Source organism: Dasypus novemcinctus, chromosome 5 (assembly GCF_030445035.2).
Source record: "Dasypus novemcinctus isolate mDasNov1 chromosome 5, mDasNov1.1.hap2, whole genome shotgun sequence".
In the NCBI taxonomy this organism is placed as follows: domain Eukaryota; kingdom Metazoa; phylum Chordata; class Mammalia; order Cingulata; family Dasypodidae; genus Dasypus; species Dasypus novemcinctus.
The window spans coordinates 119,967,372-119,991,849 of NC_080677.1; the positions used below are offsets into that span (position 1 = coordinate 119,967,372).

The following is a 24,478-nucleotide window of genomic DNA, read 5'->3' on the forward strand; positions in this document are numbered from 1 at the left end:
GAGGTGGAATGGGCATCACCATCCCATGGTCCTCAGGATGGAGGAATAAAATATGGATTAGAGTGGACTTACTAGTACTCTACTATAGAATTATTGTGACTCTAGCAATGGAAGAAATTATATCATTAATGTGGAGACAGTGGTTACAGGAGTTGCTGAAGACAGGGAGAGGGGAAAAAGAGGTGTGATATTGGGGCATTTTGGGGACTTGGAGTTGTCCTCAATGATATTGCAGGGACAGATTAATGGAGTGGGAGAGAGTGTAAACCGCAACATAAACTATAATCCATGCTATGTAGCAGTGCTCCAAAATGTACTCATCAAATGAAATGAACGTACTACACTAATGGAAGAAGTTGTCGATGTGGGAGGAGTAGAGGTTGTGGGCAGTGGGTATATGAGAACCTCATATTTTTTTTGATGTAACATTTTGTGTGATCTATGTATCTTAAAAAAAAGATAATAAAAAAATAAAGAAATCAAAAGATGAAGTGGAGAAGCAACACCTGGAGTACATGTGGAGAGAAAAAAAATGTGTCACAAATAATCCTCAAGGTTGTGAGCCTGGGGGACCTAGAAAACCGTGTTGACACTGACAGTTACAGAGAAACCAAGAAGCATTAGAATCTGGGCACAGTTGAGGACTAAGAGTCTAGCAATAAGAGAAAATTATTTAATGGATAAGATTTTAGATATGTCTTGAAGTTTAAGGTTATTCATAAATGTTTTAAGCAGCTTATTCAACAAAGATCACCAGGAAAATATGTGGATGTTGGGATTGTACAGAATGGGGTAATAAAACAAGCTATATTAAATTGGGTTGCCAGCAAGATGTAGTGATCTTAGGCCTTTAAGATTAAAAAGTGTGTGATAAATCAGGGCTAGGAATAAATACTGGGTAGGCATCTGAAGGTTTAGAAAAACAAAAAGAAGTGAACTTTCTAAAGGATATAGTGGAATGAACATAACAGAGGAAATTATGATTTAGTAACTCATTAAACACTTATTAAATTCTACCTATCATTTACCAGGCACTGTACTAATGGATTTTTAAAAAATGATTAGAATGTAGTCTTGACTTTCTAGAGTTTTGTAGACTAATGAAAACAAGACTGAAAATAGAGTATGAACAAAATTCTCTGGAACACAGTAGATAAAAGAATTCTGTCTAGAGTTTCCTTGGGCTTGAGGATTAGGAGGAAAAGGGGAAATCGAATTGGAGAGAAAAGTAGACTTCAAAGAACGAGAGGTAATCAAAAATAAAGAACCAGAGGGAAGTGGATGTGGCTCATGTGATAGGGCTTTTGCCTACCATATGGGAGGACTCGGATTTGATCCCTGGGGCCTCCTGGTGAAAAAGAAGAGAAAGCGTGCCTGCGTGGCAAGTCAGTGCTCACGTGGTAAAGCGAGTGCCCATGTAGAGAGCCAAGGGCCCATGCGGTAGCTGAGTGCCCACACGGTGATCCAAGTGTCCATGCGAGAGTCCACATGGAGAGCCAAGTGCACAGAGTGCCCACATGGTGATCCAACTGTCCATGTGGCAAGCTGAGTGCCTGCACAAGTGCCCATGTGGCAAGCCAGTACCCGCGTGGTGAGCCAGTGCCACACAAGTGAGTCATGCAGCAAGATGAAGACGCATCAAAAGAGACAAAGGGCGAAGCGGATTTGGCTCAATGGATAGAGCATCCATCTACCACATGGGAGGTCCAGGGTTAAAACCCAGGGCCTCCTGACCCATGTGGTGAACTGGCCCACTCGCAGTGCTGATGTGCGCAAGGAGAGCCCTGCCACGCAGGGCTGTCCCCCACGTAGGGGAGCCCCACGCGCAAGAAGTGCGCCCCATAAAGAGAGCTGCCCTGTGCAAAGAAAGCGCAGCCTGCCCAGGTGTGGCACAGCACATGGAGAACTGATGCAGCAAGATGAAGCAACAAAAAGAGACACAAATTCCTGGTGCTGCTGACAAGAATTCAAGCGGATACAGAAGAATACACAGCGAATGGACACAGAGAGCAGACAATGGGGTGGGGAGAGAGATAAATGTGAAGAGAAAAAAAAAAAGAGAGAGAGAGACAAGGGGAGAGTCAAGGTGAAGCGCAGCAGAAACCAGGAACTGAGGTAGCGCAGCTGAACAGGGAAACTTTCTCCCCTTCAGAGGTCTCCAGGATTGAATCCCGGTGAAAATGAGGACAGAAATGAGAGGAGAAGACAATACATACAGCAAAAACAGCAGGGGGGAGGTGGGAGGGTGGGATAAATAAATGTCTTTTTTTAAAAAAAAGAATAACAAAGTTTCTAACATTCATAACCATCCAAAATTGGCATGGCCTCACAAGGGAGACAGCCTCTGTCACTGAAGAGTACAATTTCCAAGCACAGGCCAACAGCCACTGTTAGAGAATGCACACTCTGGGGAAGAGGAAGACTTAAGAGCTCACTTTTAGTTATAAACTCTTTAATTCAGAACTGGGTTCCAGATAAGAAGAAATGTTAGTGGGGAAAAAGACTAAGGTTAGCAAATTTCCATTTGGAAAATTTGTTCACTGGGTGGAGGGAACGACTGAGGGTCTCTTCTTTCTCCATAGCCTCAATTTAGAGGCCTGGAAAGTTTAAAGACTGAAGCAAAAAAGAGACACTAATCAAAGGGACTGAAGTTTAGAGTGGAGTAAAGGCATCTATTCCTCTGAGACTGCAGTTAAGGCTAAGAAAGGGGATTCAGAGACAGAATTGTCAAAGTGGAGAAACAAACTTCCAAATAATCTTGATCTTCTAGTAAAATAAGCTGGCAATAGGAAACTGGAGGAGGGAACTAAGCCTTTAGAGGCAGGAAAAACAAACAAACAAACAATAGCCAGGAAGTTTTCAAACAGATATAAAGTAATAATGAAATAAAGAACACGAAGCAACATCTTGGGCTGAAAAGTACAGCCTGGTAGGGTCTTTGGAACTTTGTCTCCCCCTGCTGAGCCAAGTGGCATGGAGCCTATGCTATGGAAAAGAACCTAATAGTGAAAATCATTATATATATATTTAGTTCTTTCTTTTTGTGGGCAGAGGGAGCAAACCCTAAGTGTTGGTATAAAAAGTTCCTTATAACCTAAAACCACCACTATCCTACAGCTTTAAATAAGCTGGCAGAAAGCTGCACAAGTTGTGCCAGATGTCCATGGGAAGGGGATAACATTTGGTCATTTCTGTGGGCCACCCTTGCTAGTCTTTTCTCTAAGAGTCTTCTCTTAAAAGCCAATCTCTGTACTCAGAAGCTGTTTCATCAGTCTCTCACTGACTGCACTGATCAGGGCTAGTGGTGCTGTGGTGGGGACTTGGGTAATGTTTTAAGCCTTCAAAGGCTTGTTTCTCAAAATCCCTGCCAAGTGACAAATCTGGATGATTACGCATTACTTAATACTCTCCTAGAGCTTGTTCACTGAGTCATCTTTTATGTGAATCTAACCAATAGCATAAATAATGACAAAACCTATTTCACGACCGACTATAGGGACATTTAGGAGTGGAGCTCTCTGCAGCCTACACATCAGTCTGCCAGGGACACTACTCCTTTACCTCCCAGCCCCAACTTCCTGGCTCCAGAGTAGTTGCTCTTTATTTATTTTATAACCCTATTACATCTTCATTCCACAAAACTAAGGCAAGTTATGCATGTAATTCATTAGGTACTTTTTAAAATACAATGGAAATCAACTGCAATCTGTTAAGTTCTATGGTAAGCTTCAGAAAACAAACAAAAATGCCAAATACATAAGCAAATATAAACACAAATCTAGGACTATGGTATCCTAATGTCACTCTCTAGGGTGTAACAACTATTAAATAAGGTAAAGGCCTTTGAAGTCTCAGATGAAAGGTTTTACCTAAATACAATTATCCCATTAAAATCCACAATAACATTCCTGTCAGAATGGCCCTTTTGTCATTTTCATGATGATGATGTTATTAGATATCAACTTCTGTGTATCACAGTGATAGCATTTAAAGTACTTTGAAATAATTTTTTTATCCAATTTCTGAAAAGGTGAAAGGAGGTAAAAAAATAAAAGTAATTCTTTTTTCCGAGGGCAATAGCAGGCAGTAAATGCTAAATAATAGCATTTTAGAAGTAAGACCCTCATTCAAAGTTAATTAAACATTCATTAGAAAGAAGTAATTGGCCAGGAGCCTTGATAGGACAGGAAAGTCAATTCTGGCTAAGCCAGGCACACAGAATAAACTCACCTTTATTGACTACCCAGAAACATGGAACGAGGGAAGAAATAGCAATCAAGAGTTGACTAGGTGGCAGAATCTTTTTTAGACCTGGGCAGAAAGATCAAGAAAAAGACAAAAGAGGTGTTTTTTTAAAGGCAGACCTAGAGCAGAAGGCAGCCACAGAGAGGTAGAGATCTGGGCGCAAACCCTGGCTACTGCTTGGCCAGTTCTGGCAAGCCCTTAGCTCAGGAGCAGGTGCAGGGGCTGAAGATCATTTTCACACAAAACCTCACATAGTCTGACAGGGTTAGTCACCATTTGGGACTCCGGCCCTTGGAAAAGATGAGAGCAGTTGCTTTTTATGCCTTGGAAATAAGTCCAGAATGGGATTAAGTTAAATGGTAAGAGGCCACATGACAAAATGGAAAAAAATGCTGGAGTTAAGTCAAAAGACCTGGGTTTTAATTTAGTCCTAGTTCTGTTATGCACCAGATTATTGTTATCCTGGGCAAACCACTTAACTTCTCTGACCCTTAGTTCTCATACTTAAAAAACAGAATCATTTACTATGCCTACCTCACAAAGTCTGTAATGGGGGTAAATACAGTAGCAAAAGGGGGCAGTGTCTTTTAAATATTTATACACATATGACGTATTATTTTTATTAATAACTCAAAGACCACACCAGTGGTGCCCAGGTACAGAATTCTTTTTCAAGTATTAGAAAAACAACCATTTAAACCATTTGTGGGAAGTGGACTTGGCCCAATGGATAGGGCATCCGCCTACCACATGGGAGGTCTGCAGTTCAAACCCCAGGCCTCCTTGACCCGTGTGGAGCTGGCCCATGTGCAGTACTGATGCGCGCAAGGAGTGCACCCCATAAGGAGAGATGCCCAGCGCGAAAGAAAGTGCAGCCTGCCCAGGAATGGCACTGCACACATGGAGAGCTGACACAACAAGATGACGCAACAAAAAGAAACAGATTCCTGGTGCCGCTGATAAGGATAGAAGCGGTCACAGAAGAACATACAGTGGATGGACAGAGAGAGCAAGACAACTGGGGGGGGGGGGAAGGGGAGAGAAATAAATAAAAAAATAAATCTTAAAAAAAAAAAAACCATTTGTATTATCTATGGCCATATATGTAAACATGGGCAATTCCTATTAATCTGATTTATTCTAGATATATTCTGAAACAAACTTTATGACACCAGAAATGATAGGGACATTTAAGAAAAGGCAAAAGGGAGATGGAATTGAATCAAAAGTACAAAAGAGGCAACATGGGAGATAAATCAGTCTCTGTCTTTATTAAATAGCTACTTTGTCCTTGGATATAGTGTTTATTCTTGTGACAGTCACAATTTAATTGAGGAAATGACAAACAGAAACAACCAGAGAACAAAATAAGGCAGTAAAATCAATCAGACCGGGGCCGATGATGTGGTCTAACTATAACTGCTCTAGAAGTTTAAAAAAGAGAAAAAGCACTATGACCTGGATAATGAAGAAAAGCTTCAAGGAGCTGGGACATAAAGGGCAACTGAGAGGGATGAATAGAATTTGAATTGCAGTGGAAGGAAGAGGACATTCCGGTAAAAACATGCCATCAGAACAAAGAACCAGTTAAATAACAAGTTTATATTAGAAGTACTAGGAAAAACTTTCAGTTTGCCATGCTTAGCTGGCAGGTCTACTGAAGACCCTGAGGAGAGGAAGATGTACCCCAAAACCAGATTGTCCTGGGCAAACAGATACATGGTTGGTTATCAGAGGAGGAAGTTCGTAGTACAGCCAGGAAGGCAGCAGATATCACTCATTAACTGATAAAGGGTTTGGTTGTGAAAAGAAAAATAGGACATTAGAAGAACTTAAGGAAAGGCTTTTTCAATTACACGTTTGAGAGTCAGGGAGGACTTCTGACGGTTTTAAAGTAGAGGAGGAGTAAATGGGTAAGAAGATCCTATATTCTCCATTTCACTGAATAAAAGACACACATACAAGGCCCTCAAATATTTGTTGCATGAATGTTGGCTACGGAACACTGATCACTTGGGTAGCAGAAGCAGGAAAGAATAGAATTAGCAGAAGAGAGGAATATGTCTTCCTTTGAAACTACAGGGAAGGTTAAAAGAAAAATCATATTAAAAAAGCATGCTGGGAAACAGACTTGGCCCAGTGGTTAGGGCGTCTGTCTACCACATGGGAGGTCCGGGGTTCAAACCCGGGGCCTCCTTGACCTGTGTGGAGCTGGCCCATGCGCAGTGCTGATGCGCGCAAGGAGTGCCCTGCCACAGGAGAGCCCCACACGCAAGGAGTGCACCCCGTAAGGAGAGCCACCCAGCGCGAAAGAGAGTGCAGCCTGCCCAGGAATGGCGCCACCCATACTTCCCTTGCCGCTGACGACAACAGAAGCAGACAAAGAAACAAGGCACAGCAAATAGACACAGAGAACAGACAACGGGGGGGTGGGGGGTGGGGGGGGGGTAATTAAATAAATAAATAAATCTTAAAAAAAAAACATGCTAGCACATCTTATTTCAGCCTAATGAACATGAGCAATCTAGCTGTCAGGTAGAATGCATTTTCAAATTAGCTTTCATTACAACTTTTCTTTAAAGGAAAAAAAATTTCACAAAAGTGATGTTATCTCTTAGGAATTCTTTAAAGGCAATTCTATGTAGATTGCCAGAACTCGAATAAGAAATATCTCCATAGTGCAATATATACTTTCCTTCAATGGTAACGATTTATTAATAATTTTATTTCAAATACACATTGAGGACTATGGAGAGAGGTTCAGTAGAGTGCTTACTTCCGCAGTTTAAATTGGATAAGAATGCAATGGCTGGTTGGTCTCAGGACACTAAAATGCCACCATACTGATTATATGAGGGGTAGGGGGGCCACTCTCTCTGAGAGAAATGTCAAAAAGTAGTTAAGTAATAAAAATAGAGTTCATATATAAACAATTCTTAAATTGAAATTAGGCAATTCACTCAAACCTTGTATAGCACAATCTTACACAAAGAGACAGGGAAGACTTTCACAGAAACCTTAACAGAAATGGGGCCATCCCAGCATCTGCAATGAGTATTATGGCAGACTAACACTGTAGGATTAGTGAGTGATCACTAGGGAACATTCACTATCAGGAAATCTTAAGGTATTAACCATGTTCTAACATTTAGAGCTCAGAGTATATATTTAAATAAACAATGGATGTAAATTTATTATAAAAGTCAGTTTATTTTTTACTTTCCTGTGTTTCATATTATCCCTTTTTCCCCTAATAAGCAATAAACTGATTAGAAATTTGCTTGATTAAATAACATTGACTTAGATTAACAAGTTCATAAATACACCACATTTCTTTTAGAGTATAAAATAAGAGGTTGAAAATAATTCCTAACCTAATACAAATCAGGTTTCCTTCAAAACCACATGTTCCCCCCCCCCCCAGTTTGCTTAGAAAATTATACATATATAGAATGACCTTAAAATATTGATAATTTGGGTAGAATTCACAACCTTGAAGACATACTCTACAATTTCCTTTTCCTTTTTTCTAATTCTACTCTTCAGCTGAGGTAACTCAAGGAACCCAGTTGCAACAGAGATCAATCCTCTAAAAATAAGGCTAAGCAGATTAGTCTTCTACAGTGGATCCTGAAGTTCCCAGATAGCAAATCTAGGGTTGAGGACTTCCGTTCTGAGTTACACACGGAATGTTCAAGATAACTGATGTGTGTTAAGGTCCTTGAAAGGAAGACTAAAAATACTTTCAGGAGTCAAAGTTAATTTTGAGTGAAGACAGAGCAGAAAAAGTTGACAATATAATTTGAAGATATTTCTGCTTTGAGACTGGATCACTTCAGATTAGACAGGCAGTGACTGAGCCAATAAGCACATAGTAGGATTTTTTTTTTACCACCATAGTTAACAAAGGGATTTTTTTGTCCATTGCAGAATTATGCTTGATCCAGCTTGAACATTTTATCTGGACTTAATTCTTCAAAGATGACTCATTCTCTGAAAACTTATTACCAAAGCCAAATGCAAGAAATCCTTTCTGTTCATAGAACACATCATTGGTATAAATCACTCATGACTCTGCCTCCTGGTCACTCACTTTCTGGGTTTCAAAACATGAGTCCAAGGCCAATTCATTATCTAAGGTGAAAGGAACAAACCTCAACATGGTCAAACAAAGAGGCTGGAAGATTCAGAAGCCATTCAGTACATTCATGAAACAATAAAATTATCGACAATAATTCCTGTGGTAGAGAAAAATAGCCCAATCTTCACTGCAGGTCAGCATCTCAGGTGGCACTGTTGCAGCAAGTTTGACAATCCAAGGCTATGTTAGAGTTCTTCGACAACCCGAAAATAGGATGAATTAAAAAGAAATAATAGTCCTGATGTATCTCGCATCGTTCGTTTTCTTTCATAGGCACCAATTACTCATTCAATGTATAAGCTTGTCTCCTCTGCGCCAGGTAGTATATTTCCCTCACCATTAATGGTGAGATAAATACAATTGTACAACTTGTCTGTGAAGAGAAAGAAGTATTAAAAATGCAGTGACAATTTAATTACTTCTGTTAGAGCATCAGGTTTTGAACATAACAATGGATTTGGACAATTATATTCATTTTAACTTTTTACAAAGAGAAGTCAATCTTAAATGAATTAGCAAACAATTTTTAAAAGTATAGTTAATATTATTACAAAATACTTATTATATTACAGTCCCCCCAAAAAGAACTTAGGTACACAAATTAAATAATTTGCCATAGGTAAAGCAGGAAGTTGATGCTGGAGTTCCGATTAAAACAGTTTTCTGGGGAATGGATGTAGATCAAGTGGTTGAGTGCTTGCTTCCCATGTATGAGGTCCCAGGTTTGATCCCCAGTACCTCCTAAAAATAAAATAAATGAAAAAACCAACTCTCATTGAGGAACAGACGTAGCTCAGTGACTCAGCACCTGCTTCCCATGTACGAGGTCCTGGGTTCACTACCAGTACCTCCTTAAAAACAAAAAAAAACAAACAGTTTTCTGTGGAGTGGGTATAGGTCAGTGGTTGAGTGCCTGCTTTGCATGTACGAGATCCTGGGTTCAATCCCTGGTACCTCCTAAAAAAATCAAAAAGCCATTTTCTTTCTGCTAAACTTCTAGTATGATCACACCACCAGGTTAATCAGGAGTTATTTCCCTCCTTGACATGGATGTCGAAAGTGGAACACAGAGTACAAGATATAGCCTTTAGAAGACAGAATTTAATTAGGCATTAAAAAAAGCATCCCTTGTGATAGCAAAGGAGTACACAACCCTTATCACAGGGCTCCACAGAAAAGACTAGTGGAGAGCTCCCTGTACTTGGGGTGACTGAAGCTTCTAAGAAAATTACTATAGCATCACAATGAGGATACCCTAGATTTAGGTACAAGATACTGAATGCATCCCTCGGTGGGCAAGGTAGTCATCAGACACTCAAATAGACCTGTCTTGAGCACTGTCCCTCTAATAATGTGATACAGTATGTCACATGCTTATTCAACATTTTAAAAGCACAAGGCATTATTTTGTATTGACTATTTTTCAGAAATTACAAAATTCAAGCCAAGAATGTCCAAAGCACAGCAAATACTTCAAAAGAATATCATCATATTAGAATCTACACACATAATGAAAGTGTTAATTATAGCATTGCTTATTAATTCTATGCTCCTTGGCATACATTTTAATTTCCTTTATATTTATCTGATAGAGAGTACCCTGGAAGAGTACATTTATTAATGGTTGGTGATACCATTGAAATGTTTCTCATTGTTAGTTTTTCTGGAAGTATCAACGATAATACTCATTAGATTCAGGTCAAAAGCAAATTAAGGGCCATTTTCCTCCTTTAAAAAATGATAAAATATTACTTTTTACAAAACAGTCTTAAGAAATCAACAATTTTACTAGTTTCAAGAAGTGACTTAATTAATAAGAAAACTATTAGTTTGGGGAAAAAGGTACACACTTACCATAAGAATGAAAAAATAGAAAACCCACATCCATCCTAGGTTGTCTTGTATCAAAGACACTAAATACTAAAAGGAAGAAAAATAAATTACAATATAATTCTTTATAAATTAATAAAATAAAGCAACTAAAAAGTAGATTAAGTATGGCTATTTTAGAGACTAGGAAAGGAGTGAGAATTTGTATGATGTTTTCCAGCTTAAAAATCTCTTCCATGTATATATTCCCACTTAAGCTAATATTATTAGTGTCCTTAATTTTTTAAGCCTATAGAGGCCCAAACAAAAAAGTATGTAACAGAAGACATACTAGGTTCAGAAGATTTGTTTTTACTCACTTTGCTATGAAAAGAGGAAGATGAACATTCTCAAGCCACTCCCATTTAATCACTTTCTTACAGTGAAGGTACTTTGAGTTTTCAAAAATGTTTTTTAAGAATGGCTCTCATTTTTCAATTATGCTATTTGCTAAAAGAATAACTTTACTACTTTAATATACCATATATTTTTACTTTCCTTTCAGTTACTGAAAAGGATCTAATAGCATTTAACCCACGTTTCTTTGATCATTTATATTACTACTAAAATTTGTAACTGGGAATTTTAAAAATGGGGAAAGTTAAAGCAGAACCACTAAATGATTTAATCTAGATCACATCATGGAAAGCAAAAAGCAGAGGTCTGATCATCTATTAAAGGACAGTGGCCCTCCAAACTCTGACTGCAACTCAATTGTTATTTTTTTTAACAGTTTTACGATACGTAATTTACATAACATAAAGTTCACCTATTTAAAGTTCACAATTCAATGGTTCTTAGTATATTTACAGAGTTGTGCAACCATCACCAAGATCTAATTTAAGAATATTTTCATCAACCCCCCCCCCCCGCCCCCCGCCAAAAAACCTTGGACCCAATCAGTACCCCACTCCCACCCCCATATAGCCCTAGGCAACCATTAATCTAATTCCTTTTGACACAGATTTACCTATTTTGGACATTTCATATGAATGAAATCATATACAATATGTGGTCTTCTGTGACTGGATTCTTTCACTTAGCAAAATATTTATTTCTCTTTTTTTGGTCTTTATTTATTTATTTATTTTTTTAATATTACATTTAAAAAAATATGAGGTCCCCATATACCCCCCAACCCCTCACCCCACTCCTCCCCCCATAGCAACAATCTCCCCCATCATCATGAGACATTCATTGCATTTGGTGAATACATCTCTGAGCACCGCTGCACCTCATGGTCAATGGTCCACATCATAGAACACACTCTACCACGTTCCACCCAGTGGGCCATGGGAGGAGATACAATGTCCGGTAACTGTCCCTGCAGCATCACCCAGGACAACTCCAAGTCCCGAAAACGCCTCCACATCTCATCTCTTCCTCCCATTCCCCACACCCAGCAGCCACCATGGCCACTTTCTCCACACCAATGCCACATTTTCTTCAATTACTAATCACAATAGTTCATGAATAGAATATCAGTAAGTCCACTCTAATCCATATGCTATTCCTCCATCCTGTGGACCTTGGAATGGTTGTGTCCACTCCACATCTATATCAAGAGGGGGCTTAGATTCCGCATGGATACTGGATGCAATCCTCCTGCTTTCAGTTGTGGGCACTCTTGGCTCCATGGTGTGGTGATTGACCTTCTTCAACTCCATGTTAGCTGAGTGGGGTAAGTCCAATAAACCAGAGTGTAGGAGCTGAAGTCTGTTGAGGCTCAGGGCCTGGCTATCATATGGTCAGTCCAGAGATTCAGAAAATATTTATGTCTTAAGAATTTTATTTTTTTAAAGAGGTACTGGGGATTGAACCTGGGACCTCGTACATGCAAAGCAGGGGCTCAATCGCTGAGCTATACTCACTCCCCAGAGTAATATTTTCGAGGTTCAACTATGCTGCAGAATATATCAGAACTTCATTCCTTTTTATTGCCAAATAATATTCCATTGTATACGTATAGCACATTTTGTTTATTCATTTAGCAGCTGATGGACATCTAGGTTGTTCCTACTTTTTAGCTATTATGAATAATGCAGCTATGAACACTTGTGTACAAGTTTTTGTGTGACATATGTTTTCATTACTCTTGAGTAGGTACTGCAACTTAATCTTATCAAGCCCCTATTATATGTCAAAAATGTACTAAACAATCTCCTTACAAAAGCTCTGAACAACAAGTAAGAATTGGAAGAAATCTCTTTCTCAAAGCTCCAGAAAACAGTTAAAGGACTGCAGTAACAGGGAGCACCGAATCAAGGAAAAAGCTACAACTCAAGTGGTTGAATACCTCCTTCCCATGTATGAGGTCCTGGGTTTGATCCCCGGTACCTCCTAAAATTAAAACAAACAAACAAAAACACCAACTCTCAATTGTGTGTTCATGTATGAATGATAAACTTCAATAAAAATTAAAAAACAAAAACAAAAACCAACTCTCATTGGGGAGCGGATATAGCTCAAGTGGCTGAGCGCCTTTTCCCCATATATGAAGTCCTGGGTTCAATCCCCAAAACCTCCTTAAAAAATTGTTTTCTAAAGCGATAGGATCTAATGAAACCCTGGCTGCCCCCACCTCCATCCCTCACTGGCAGAGCACACAGTGTGCTTTCCGGTACCAGTACCAGAGGGAACAGAATAACCTATAGGGTACATTCTGGGAGTTTTATGACTAGTCCAGTCTATCTGGTGGTGACCTGAGGGACTCACCATCCTAGAATTTACCATGCATGGAGAAGGTGGCTTAGAAAGCTTTCCAAAGAATGCTATGGGAGAGCAGTCAAGTTGTTCTGCCTGGGGCAAGGGATTGCCAGCTGTAGGACATGAAGCACAGTGCCCAGGACTCTGAGGTAACTGTTTCCTAGCGAAGAGAGGGCATTCACAACCATGTAAATGGGGGAGTTTCTTGAGCCACACACTCAGGACCAAGACAAGGCACCAGTACAGAAAAGATCAAGGAGGCCTCTATGCTTGGCCTGGAGCTATTCTCTAAACTCACTGTATGGATTAAACCCTAGCATAGGTTAATCTGCAAAGAAAGTTCTGTTAGAACAGTAGCTGGATACAAACTTAAAGAACAGATGTCTCAGAGTTTAAATTCCAGTGATAATAATATATTAAAATATCAAAATGTGCAGGTTTCAACAAAAGATTACAAAACATACAAAGAAACAGGAAGCGACAGCCAGGCAAAGGAGATAATTAAAGCATTAGAAACCATCAATGAGTAAGACTAGACCTGGGATATATTACACAAATTCTTTAAAAATACTTAAAGAGCTAAAGGAAAGCATGGACATAGAACTAAAGAAAATTAAGAAAACAAAAGATAAACAAGAGTATCAACAGAGAGATGGAAATTATGAAAAGGAACCAAAGAGAGCTGAAGACCACAGTAACAGAAATTAAAAATTCTGTAGAGGAGACTGAGAAAAGGTACTGATGCTTAAAATACATAGAATTTTCAATTAGCTTGAATGTAAAAGAATGGAAATGGATAGAGGTGATAGTAACATATTATAGTGAGTATACCTAACACGGCTAGTTTATAAGCGGGATTGTTGCTGAAAGGGGTAGTCTAGGGACGTAAATCTTAACTGAAAGAAAGCTAGAGAATAATCTAGGGGCTGAATAACAGAGTGAACCTGGAGATGGGTGAGGATTGTGGTTAATAATACAAATACAAGAATATTCTTCTATGAACTAGAACAAAGGTACATCAATATTACAAGGTGGTAAGAATATAGTAATTCATGGGAAAAATACAATTAATGTAACTATAGACTATAGTTAACAGCAATAGTGTAATTTTTTTTTTTTAAGTAGAAACCGGGGATTGAACCTGGGACTCGTACATGGGAAGCAGGAGCTCAAGTCACTGAGCTATACCTACTCCCCATGTAACAGTACTACATAAATGTCAAAGGAGGTACTATACCAATGCTAGGGTCAATAATGGGGGGCATGGGATTTTCTCTTTTGGACTAAGGAAAAGGTTCAAAGGTTTACTGGGGCAATGACTGCACAACTCTGTGATGAAAATGAGAGCCACTGAATGTACACTCTGGATAGAATGTACAAGGCATGGGACTATACAACACAGTGAACCATGGGTGGAAGATGGACTGTCGTTAACAATACAAATATGACAGTGTTCTCCAAGAAACTATAGCCACTGAATGTACACTCTGGATAGAATGTACAAGGCATGGGACTATACAACACAGTGAACCATGGGTGGAAGATGGACTGTCGTTAACAATACAAATATGAGAGTGTTCTCCCAGAAACTATAACAAATGTACAATACTAACACATAGTGTTAATAATAGGGGGGGTATATGGAAAAAATATACCAAGTGTATGCTATGTACCATAGTTAGTTCTAATAATAATCTGATCATGTTCTTGCATAATCTGTTACAATGTAAGGTATTGGTGGAGGAGTGATGTATAAAAATTATGCATATTGTGCATGACTGTTGTTTAAATTCACAAATTCTCTAATAAAAATTTAAAAATTAAAAAAAAAAAATCCATAGAGTTCAATAGCAGTTTGGAGCTGACAGAAGAATCAGAGACCTTAAAGATAAGAAAATCGAAACAATTCATGCTTTCTTCTTAGAAAGTGAACAGAGCCTGAGGAACCTGTGGGGCCCATCAAGTGTTCCAATATATACATTTTTAGCATCCCAGAAGGAGAAAGAGAGAAAGGAGCAGAAAGAATATGCAAAGAAATAATTACTGAAAACACCCCAAATTTAGTGAAAGATGTGAATATACACATACATTCATGATCCTCAACAAACTCCAAACAGGATAAACAAACACAGACCCATATTGTGGCAATTTAAATCATAATCTCTAATGTAAAAGATAGCATATTCTGAAAGCATAAGACAGAAGCAAGGTGTTACTTCCAAAGAAGCCTCAACAAGACTAAATGCTAATTTCTCATTGTAAACCATGGAGGCAAGAAGACAGTGGTATGACATACTTAAAGCACTAAAGCAAAAAAACCTGCCAACCAAGAATTCTATATCTGGCAAAACTATCTTGCAAAAATGAGGGGGAGATTAAGACATTCCCAAATAAATAAAACCTGAGTGAGTTCCTTCCATCAGAAATGCCCTACTAGAAATGCTAAAGAGAAAGTTCTGCAGGTTGAAAGGAAATACAATAGACAATAAATTGAAGCCACATGAAGAAATAAAGATCTCCTGTTAAGATAACAGCATGAAGAGGCGGCGGACTTGGCCCAGTGGTTAGGGCGTCTGTCTACCACATGGGAGGTCCGGGGTTCAAACTCCAGGCCTCCTTGACCCATGTGCAGCTGGCCCATGTGCAGTGCTGATGCGTGCAAGGAGAGCCGTGCCACGTAGGGGTGTCCCCGCATAGGGGAGCCCCACGTGCAAGAAGTACACCCCATAAGGAGAGCCGCCCAGCGCGAAAGAAAGTGCAGCCTGCCCAGGAATGGTGCCGCACACACGAAGAGCTGACACAACAAAATGACGCAACAAAAAGAGACACAGATTCCATGCCGCTGACAACAACAGAAGCGGACAAAGAAGACACAGCAGGGAAACGGACTTTGGCCCAGTGGTTAGGGCGTCCGTCTACCACATGGGAGGTCCGCGGTTCAAACCCCGGGCCTCCTTGACCCGTGTGGAGCTGGCCATGCGCAGTGCTGATGCGCGCAAGGAGTGCCGTGCCACACAGGGGTGTCCCTCGCGTGGGGGAGCCCCACGCGCAAGGAGTGCACCCGTGAGGAAAGCCGCCCAGCGTGAAAAGAAAGTGCAGCCTGCCCAGGAATGGCGCCGCCCACACTTCCCGTGCAGCTGACGACAACAGAAGCAGACAAAGAAACAAGACGCAGCAAATAGACACCAAGAACAGACAACCAGGGGAGAGGGGGGAAATTAAATAAATAAATAAATCTTTAAAAAAAAAAAAAAAAAAAAAAGAAGACACAGCAGATAGACACAGAGAACAGACAAGGGGTGGGAGGAAGGAGAGAGAAATAAATAATAAATAAATCTTTTTTTTTTTTTTAAAGATTTATTTATTTATTTAATTCCCCCCCCTCCCCTGGTTGTCTGTTCTTGGTGTCTATTTGCTGCGTCTTGTTTCTTTGTCCGCTTCTGTTGACCGCTTCTGTTGTCGTCAGCGGCACGGGAAGTGTGGGCGGCGCCATTCCTGGGCAGGCTGCACTTTCTTTTCACGCTGGGCGGCTTTCCTCACAGGCGCACTCCTTGCGTCGCGGGGGACACCCCTGCGTGGCACAGCACTCCTTGCGCGCATCAGCACTGCGCATGGCCAGCTCCACACGGGTCAAGGAGGCCCGGGGTTTGAACCGCAGACCTCCCATGTGGTAGACGGACACCCTAACCACTGGGCCAAAGTCCGTTTCCCAATAAATAAATCTTTAAAAAAAAAACAAAACAGCATGAAGAAATAAAAATACCAGTACTATTGTATTTTTTGTTGTAACTTCACTTTTTACTTCCTACTGGATCTAAAAGACAAATGCATACATGTAATGACAAATCAGTGGTTTTGGTTCATGTATTAGTCAGCTAAGGGGGTGCCGATGCAAAATACCAAAAATTGGTTGGTTTTTATAAAGGTTATTTATTTAGGGTAGGGGCTTACAGATACCAGGCCATAAAGCATAAGTTACTTCACTCACCAAAGTCTATTTGGAGCAAGATGGCTGCCGACGTCTGTGAGGGTTCAGGCTGCCTAGTTCTTACATACCTGGGGCTTGCTTTCCTCTGCGTTCAAGGTTCCTTCCTTACTTGGGCTGGCTTTTCTTTCCTCTGTGAGCTTACTTCTGGGGCTCCAGCTTAAGTCTTCAGCATCAAAATCCAACACCAAAACTCCAATATCAGAAACCCACAACTCTGTCCTTTGCCATGCCTTTTATCTGTGAATCCCCACCCCTTGGGGTACCCTAATGATGTGGCCCAATTTAAGCCTTAATCATAAGTCAATCAGGCCCAGGTACAGTTCAGATTACAAACATAACCCAATATTTCTTCTGGAATTCATCAATTATATCATACTGCTACACTCCACCCTCTAAATTCCAAAAAGTCATTACAATATTAGAAAAAACTTTAAATTAGTAACAAAGCAAGTACTAAATCATATCACAATCAATTTAATGAAATACAGGTTGTCCTGGGGCAAAGTCTTGTCTGCTATAGACCTCTGAAACTTAAAAAACAATTCACCTGCTTCTAATACACAAATGGAAAGACATAGGATAAACATTTTCATTACAATAAGGAGAAACTGGGAGGGAAACATGAGTCATGGGTTTTCTACAGTTCAGTAAACCTGCAGGGCATCTTCCATTCGATTTCAAAGTCTGGGAGTCATTCTTAAGAAAATAGTTTCTTCTCTTTGGTGCCATATGGGGACACACCCTTTCCACGGTCTTGCCCAATGGCCATTTTCTTGGTTCCATCCTCATCAAGCATGTGGGTGGTGACCAAGCTCAAGACCTCTCCCACCAAGAGAGTTGGGGTGATTGCCACACCTTACCCAATCTTTGGGTTAGAGTCTTAAAACCCTCTAGTACAATGATGTGAAGACAACATTTCCTCTAACCTTTGGTATACAGGCTCAATCCTCTCAGAGCAACGAGTTGACCACCTGGCCTTCCCAAACCTTTGGGGGACAGGTTCACCCCTCTCAGACCTGTGGTGTGCTGATCTTAACTGCCCTAATCCTTGGGGAATGTGCTCCACCCTCTCTATACCCTGGGGCAGCAACACTCTCCCAGAACATCAGACAGGAACATCTACCCTCTTCAACTGCTGGGGCAAACTCATTCTCTCTGTACACAAGGCTTGGGTTCCTTTCTTGGCCCAAGGTGATGCCCTAATTCCAGATCTCAGCTTCCATGGTTTTACTCTTAAAGCTCTTTCTCCTTCAATCTCTCCTTTCCATGTCCCTTTTATTCCAGGCTGACTACGGTTTTGTACATATAGCTCTCTCAAAAAGTCTGTTGGTTTAGCATGCAGGAAGCAGGGGTCCAAGTCATCAAACAGTAAGACTTTCCTCAAGTCTTTCCAACATAACTGTATCTTCAATACTGATTTACAAGTTCCAAGTTTAATTAAGTCCTCCAACAGGGCACTTTAATCTGGAAGCTTGATTTCCAGAGGCGGAATTTCCAGAATCAGTTTCTGTTTTCTTTGTGCCCGACGGTTCAGGCCTCAGCATATCTCTATTGTCTAGCATTTTGCTATAAGCTGCAAGCAGAAGCCAAGCTGCATTCTCCAGGTTTACTTTGGAAATTTCTTCAGCTAACTGCCCAGGCTCACCATTTTCAGATTCTGCCTTCCATAAAACACCAGGAGTTAATTTTGTTACGTTCTCTGCAACTTTAAAACATGGATCGCCTTTCCTCCAGTTTCCAATAAAAGTTTCATTTACTTCTAAGGAATCATAAAAAGTCTCTTTAGCATCCACATTGTTATCGACAATCTCTTGAAAGCAATCTAGGCCTTTTCCATCAAGCATCTCACAATTCCTCCAAAAAATACTCCTTACCCATTTATAAAACCATTCCAGCATTTCCGTAATTGCAAAAGCACTTCCCCACTCCTCTAATACCAAATTCTGTATTAGTCAGCCAAGGGGCTGCGGACGCAAAATACCAGAAATTGGTTGGTTTTTGTAAAGGGTATTTATTTGGGGTAGGAGCTTATAGATACCAGGCCACAAAGCATAAGTTACATCCCTCCCCAAAGTCTATCTGGAACAAGATGTCTGCCGATGTCTGTGAGGGTTCAGGCTTCCTGGGTTCCTATGTTCCTGGGACTTGCTTTTCTCTGGGTTCAAGGTTCTTTCCTTCCTCCAAGGTTTCTTTCCTCTGTGAGCTTACTTCTGGAGCTCCAGTATCAAACTCCAAAGTCAAAACTCCAACATTAAAAGCCCTTAACTCTGTTCTTTGCCATGCCTTTTATCTGTGAATCCCCACCCACCAAGGGGTGGGGACTCAATGCCCTAATGATGTGGCCCAACTAAAGCCTTAATCATAACTCAATCAGGCCCAGGTATAGATTAGATTACAAACATAATCCAATATTTCTTTCTGGAATTCATCAATTATATCAAACTGCTACCATTCAAAACATAAAAATATGTAATTATGACAAGAATTAATAAAGACTGGGGGACAGGAGGATATAGGAACATAGTCTGTGTATACTGCTGAAGTTAAGTAAATGGAATTGTTACAGATTTAGGGTGTTAAATTTAAGCTCCAAGGTAACTACAAAGAAAATATACTGAAGAATATACAAGTTCACAGAGACAGAAATTAGCATACAGGTTGCCAGGAGTGGGGGCAGGTGGAATGGGGAGTAAATGCACAAGTGTTTCTATTTTGGGAGATAGGGAAATTTTAGTAATAGAAAGTGGCAAGGGTACTGTAATATTTTGAATGTGATTACCCCACTAAATGATATGCTTGGGAGTGACCGAGATGGGAAAGTTATGTTATATATATGTTCCCACAATTAAGAAAAATAAAAAAGAATAAGCAACTAAATAGACAATGACAATTAAGTGCAGTACATGATACTAGATATGATCTAACAAGGGAGGAGAACAGGCTCAAAGAGACATTATTGGGATGTGAAAAAATTGGATTTTAGACAGTAGGCTTTGTATCAATGTTGAGTTTCTTGAACTTGATAGCTGTACTTAAGGTGGCTGCATGGGTGAATATCCTTGTCCTTAAAAATGCACACAGTAGTGGCCAAGTGTTAAGGAGCAGGTATATAAAACCTATACTCAACTGTTCAGAAAATTTTTGGATAGATGGATAGATGGAATATGGCAAATGTGGTGGGATGTAGTAATTGGTGTATCTAGGTTTCTAGAAGGGTGGGGGTATGTTGGAGTTTTCTGTTTATGGGATTTGTTTGGGTTATTTTTGGTATTAGTAACTATCCTGTGAGTTTGAAAGTTTTTAAAAATAAGTTGATAGAAAAGAAATACTAAATAATGGGAACACAAAGGTGAAGGAAATAGAATTCTCAAGAAATACAGATTTGCTGTGTTTAATATTTTGAAATGCTGAATGTTTTCCATAGTGACTCCATCATTTAATACCCTCACCAGCAGTTTAAGAATGCTCTGATTTCCCCACATCTTCACCAACACTTGAAATTTTCTGTGTTTTCAATTCTGACCATCCTACTGAGTATGAAGTGCTATCTCATGGTTTCGATTTGTAGTTGCTAATAACTAATGATGTTAAACAGCTGTGGTAGACTCATTCCTCGCCAAGACAGATTCAATTCCTAACTCCTGGTCCTAGGGATGCAGACTCATTTGGAAATATCTTCAAAGATTCTATTAAAATGAGGCCAAAGTGAAGCAGGGTTGGCCTTAATCTACTATATGACTGGAGTCCTAATGAACAAAGAAAATCTGGACACAGAAGTAGAAGGAACAGGAGGAGACCAAAGGAGGCATACCATCATGTGATGGAGGTAGAGAATGATTGCCAGCAAGGCACCACCAGAGCTTTACAACTTCAGAAAACACATTTTGCTGGTACTATGATTTTGGACTCTAGCTTCCAAAACTGTGAGACAATAAATACCTATTGTTTATACACAGACACACAGAAAACAAAAGAAAAAAAGAAAGAAATTTGATCAGTCAACAGATGAATTAAGCCAGTAAATGTGATATACTGTGTGAAGCATTCTATTAGAGACATGTATAAATTCCTATGGAAACAAGGAGGAAAGAACAATGAATAGTTTTCTTGAGAAGCCAAGGAAAGACAGGGAGATCAGAGTTAGAAGAGATGGAACAGGGGGCATTTTGGGGGCAATGTAAGTGTTCTTACATAATCTTGCTATGATGCATACAGGCCATGTTAAATTACATCAAAATTTATAAAAGTGTATGGTCCAAAATGCAAACCATAATATAAACCATTGACCATGGTTGGCAGCTGTGTTTCAATATTAATATTGAAACACAGCTGCCAACTGTGACTCCTGCAATAGAAGAAACTGTATCATTGATGTGGAGACAGTGGCCATGGGAGTTGCTGAGGCAGGGAGAGGGAAAAAGAGGTGTGATATGGGGGCATTTTTGGGACTTGGGAGTTGTCCTGAATGATATTGCAGGTTCAGATACAGGACATGATATATTCTGCCATAACCCACTGAATGGACTGAGAGAGAGTATAAACTACAATGTAAACTATAATCCATGCTATTTAGCAGTGTTCCAAAATGTATTCATCAAATGCAATGAATGTGCCACACTGATAAAAGAGGTTGTTAATGTGGGAGGATGGGGGTGGGGGTATATGGGAACCTCTTATATATATGTTTTGTTTTTTTTAAAGATTTATTTATTTCTCTCCCCTCTGCCCCGGTTGTCTGTTCTCTGTGTCCCTTTGCTGCATATTCTTCTTTGTCCGCTTCTGTTGTTGTCAGCGGCACGGGAATCTGTGTTTCTTTTTGTTGCATCATCTTGCTGCATCAACTCTCCGTGTGTGCGGCGTCGTTCCTGGGCAGGTTGCACTTTCCTTTCGCACTGGGCGGCTCTCCTTACAGGGCACACTCCTTGTGCATGGGGCTCCCCTACACAGGGGATACCCCTATGCAGGGGACACCCCTGCGTGGCATGGCACTCCTTGTGCGCATTAGAGGTCGGGAAATGGACTTGGCCCAGTGGTTAGGGCATCTGTCTACCACATGGGAGGTCCGCAGTTCAAACCCCAGGCCTTCTTGACCTGTGTGGAGCTGGCCCATATGCACACACGGAGCTGACAACAACAGAAGCGGACAAAGAAGACACAGCAAATAGACACAGAGAACAGACAACCAGGGTGAGGGGGGGAAGGGGAGAGAAATAAATAAATAAATAAATAAATCTTTAAAATATATATATATATAATAGAATACTATAGACTTATTGTATTACAGTATTCTTAGTAGAATACTATAGACTTATTGTGATCTTAGCAATAGAAGAAATAATATCATTGATGTAGAGGCAGTGGCCACTGAAATTCTGAAGGCAGGGAGAGCGGAAAAAACAGGTGTAATATGGGGGCATTTTCAGGACTTGGGAATTGTCCTGAATGACACTGCAATGACAGATACAGGCCATTATATATCTTGCCATAACCTACAGAATTGGGTGGGAGAGAATGTAAACTATAATGTAAACTTTAATCCATGCTTAGTGGCAATGCTCCAAAATGTGTTCATCAATTGTAATGAATGTATGAATGTACCACACTAATGAAGGATGTTGTTAATGTGGGAAAATGTGGGAGTGTGGGGAGTGGGGCATATGGGAATCCCCTATATTTTTTATGTAACATTTATGTAACCTAAGTATCTTTAAAAAAAAAAAAAAACAGGTGTAATATGGTGGGATTTTCAGGACACTGGAATTGTCCTGAATGATGTTGCAGTGATGGGTACAGGCCATTATATATCCTGTCAAAACTTACAAAAATGTGTGGGAGAGAGTTTAAACTATAATGTAAACTATAATCCACACTTAGTGGCAACACTCCAATATGTGTTCATCAATTGTAACAAATGTAGGATATTGTTAATGTGGGAAAGTGTGGGAGGGGTAGAGGAAAAAAAGAAAAAAAAAAAAAGAAATGCAGATTTGGATCAGTGGATAGATGAATTTAGCCAGTAAATGTGATATGCTGTGACAAGCATTCTATTAGAGACATGTATAAACTGATATGAAAACAAGGAGGAAAGAACAATGAATTCTTTTCTTGAAAAGTCAGGGAAAGACTGGGTTATCATAGTTATTCAAGGTAGTTTAGGGGAGTGGCTAGAAACAAGCTGAGAGAGTTTTAACATTACATCATGGGATGTGGGATTTTCTCCCTTAGGCAATGGGAAAACATTTAAAAATCAACAAGGAAGAATTAGTAAAACTAACAATGATTTGCTCCTGTTCTTATTTCCCCAACCATGAAAGTCAGTCGAATTCTGACCCAATTTCACAGTTAGGGATCTAAACACTGGCAAATAAGATATTCTAAATAAAAGTAAATTCCTTAAAATGATAATAATACACCCATTTTATTAATGAAGAAAACATTAGTAAGGAAGTATAACATAAATACAGTAATTTCAGAAAATAAAACCCAGTATAGCCACTCCCTGCCACACATATGAAGATACCTGAACTGGTGGCCAACAGCCATTTTTCACTCCTACTCCAGAACATGGTCACATAAGCATACTTCCCTTACCCATGCTAAGGTTTTTTGCTTCTGTTTTTTAGCTATTTAGTCAGAATTAACTAGTACGCTAAGCATGTCAGTCAACAAACATGTGAATGTCTATATGCCAGATACTGTTCTAGGTACTGGGGTAAGTAAATCATAAAAAAAAAAAAATGTCTGCCTTTGTAATATATTATACTGGGAGAGAAACACAATAAACAAATAAATATATAATATTATGGTTGAGTAGTGCTGAAGTATTAAGACGGTTAACTTTTCTTCAGTAACTGCTCTCTCATAAACCTCTAGCAATCAGACATCGGCAACTGAAACCCAATAAGCAAGCAAGAGCAATATTCAAAGCCATTAATGACCACCTAAATTTCAGGATGAAGAGCCTTTTTTACAAATCTTCTTCAGTTCTCCTTCTCCTGACCTCTCTTATCTATGGTCCTGCTGACTAAAAACTCCTCAAATTCTATACCCTTGACTACACATTACTCTCCTGGCTTCCTGTCTCTTTGACCACTGGGCATTCTTTGAGGTTCTACCTTTGGTACTTTCTACTTCTCCAGTTTCAATGATTTTATTCATGCAAATGACTCCCAAATCCATATTAGCACTCAATGACCTGGAGGGCTATACCCTAGGAGAAATATAACTCATGATCTTTCCAGAGAAGAGATATCTTTCTAAAAGAAAGTGTGAACTGAAGCAAAAAGATCAATCAGAATAGTTCTGCATACCTGTAAATAGCCCAACCTTAGTTTACAGGAGCTGAATCTTAACAGTGCTTTAGAATTACCAAGATGGCTTGTTGAAAATACAAATCCCCAGGCTCTAATACAGCAAGTCTGTAGTAAGCCCAGTGTTCTGAATTTTAATGAGTATCCCAGGTGATTATGATTCAAGAAACTTGAAACCCTCTAAACATAGTCTTAGATCTTTGGACATCTAGGAAAGAG

General features: G+C 39.7%; 1 protein-coding gene across 1 annotated transcript in view; it reads right to left on the minus strand.

Annotated features, from left to right (window-relative positions):
• Positions 1 to 7,435: 7,435 nt before the first annotated feature.
• Positions 7,436 to 24,478, minus strand: part of SLC37A3 (solute carrier family 37 member 3) — a 117,010-nt gene continuing 99,967 nt past the window's right edge. Inside the window, exons 15-16 of the mRNA XM_058297469.2 lie at positions 10,241 to 10,306; positions 7,436 to 8,759 (exon numbers count right to left, since the gene is read on the minus strand). Of these exons, the coding sequence (XP_058153452.1) occupies positions 8,667 to 8,759; positions 10,241 to 10,306 (159 nt within the window). The 3' untranslated portion in view covers positions 7,436 to 8,666. The remainder of the gene's footprint in view (positions 8,760 to 10,240; positions 10,307 to 24,478) is intronic.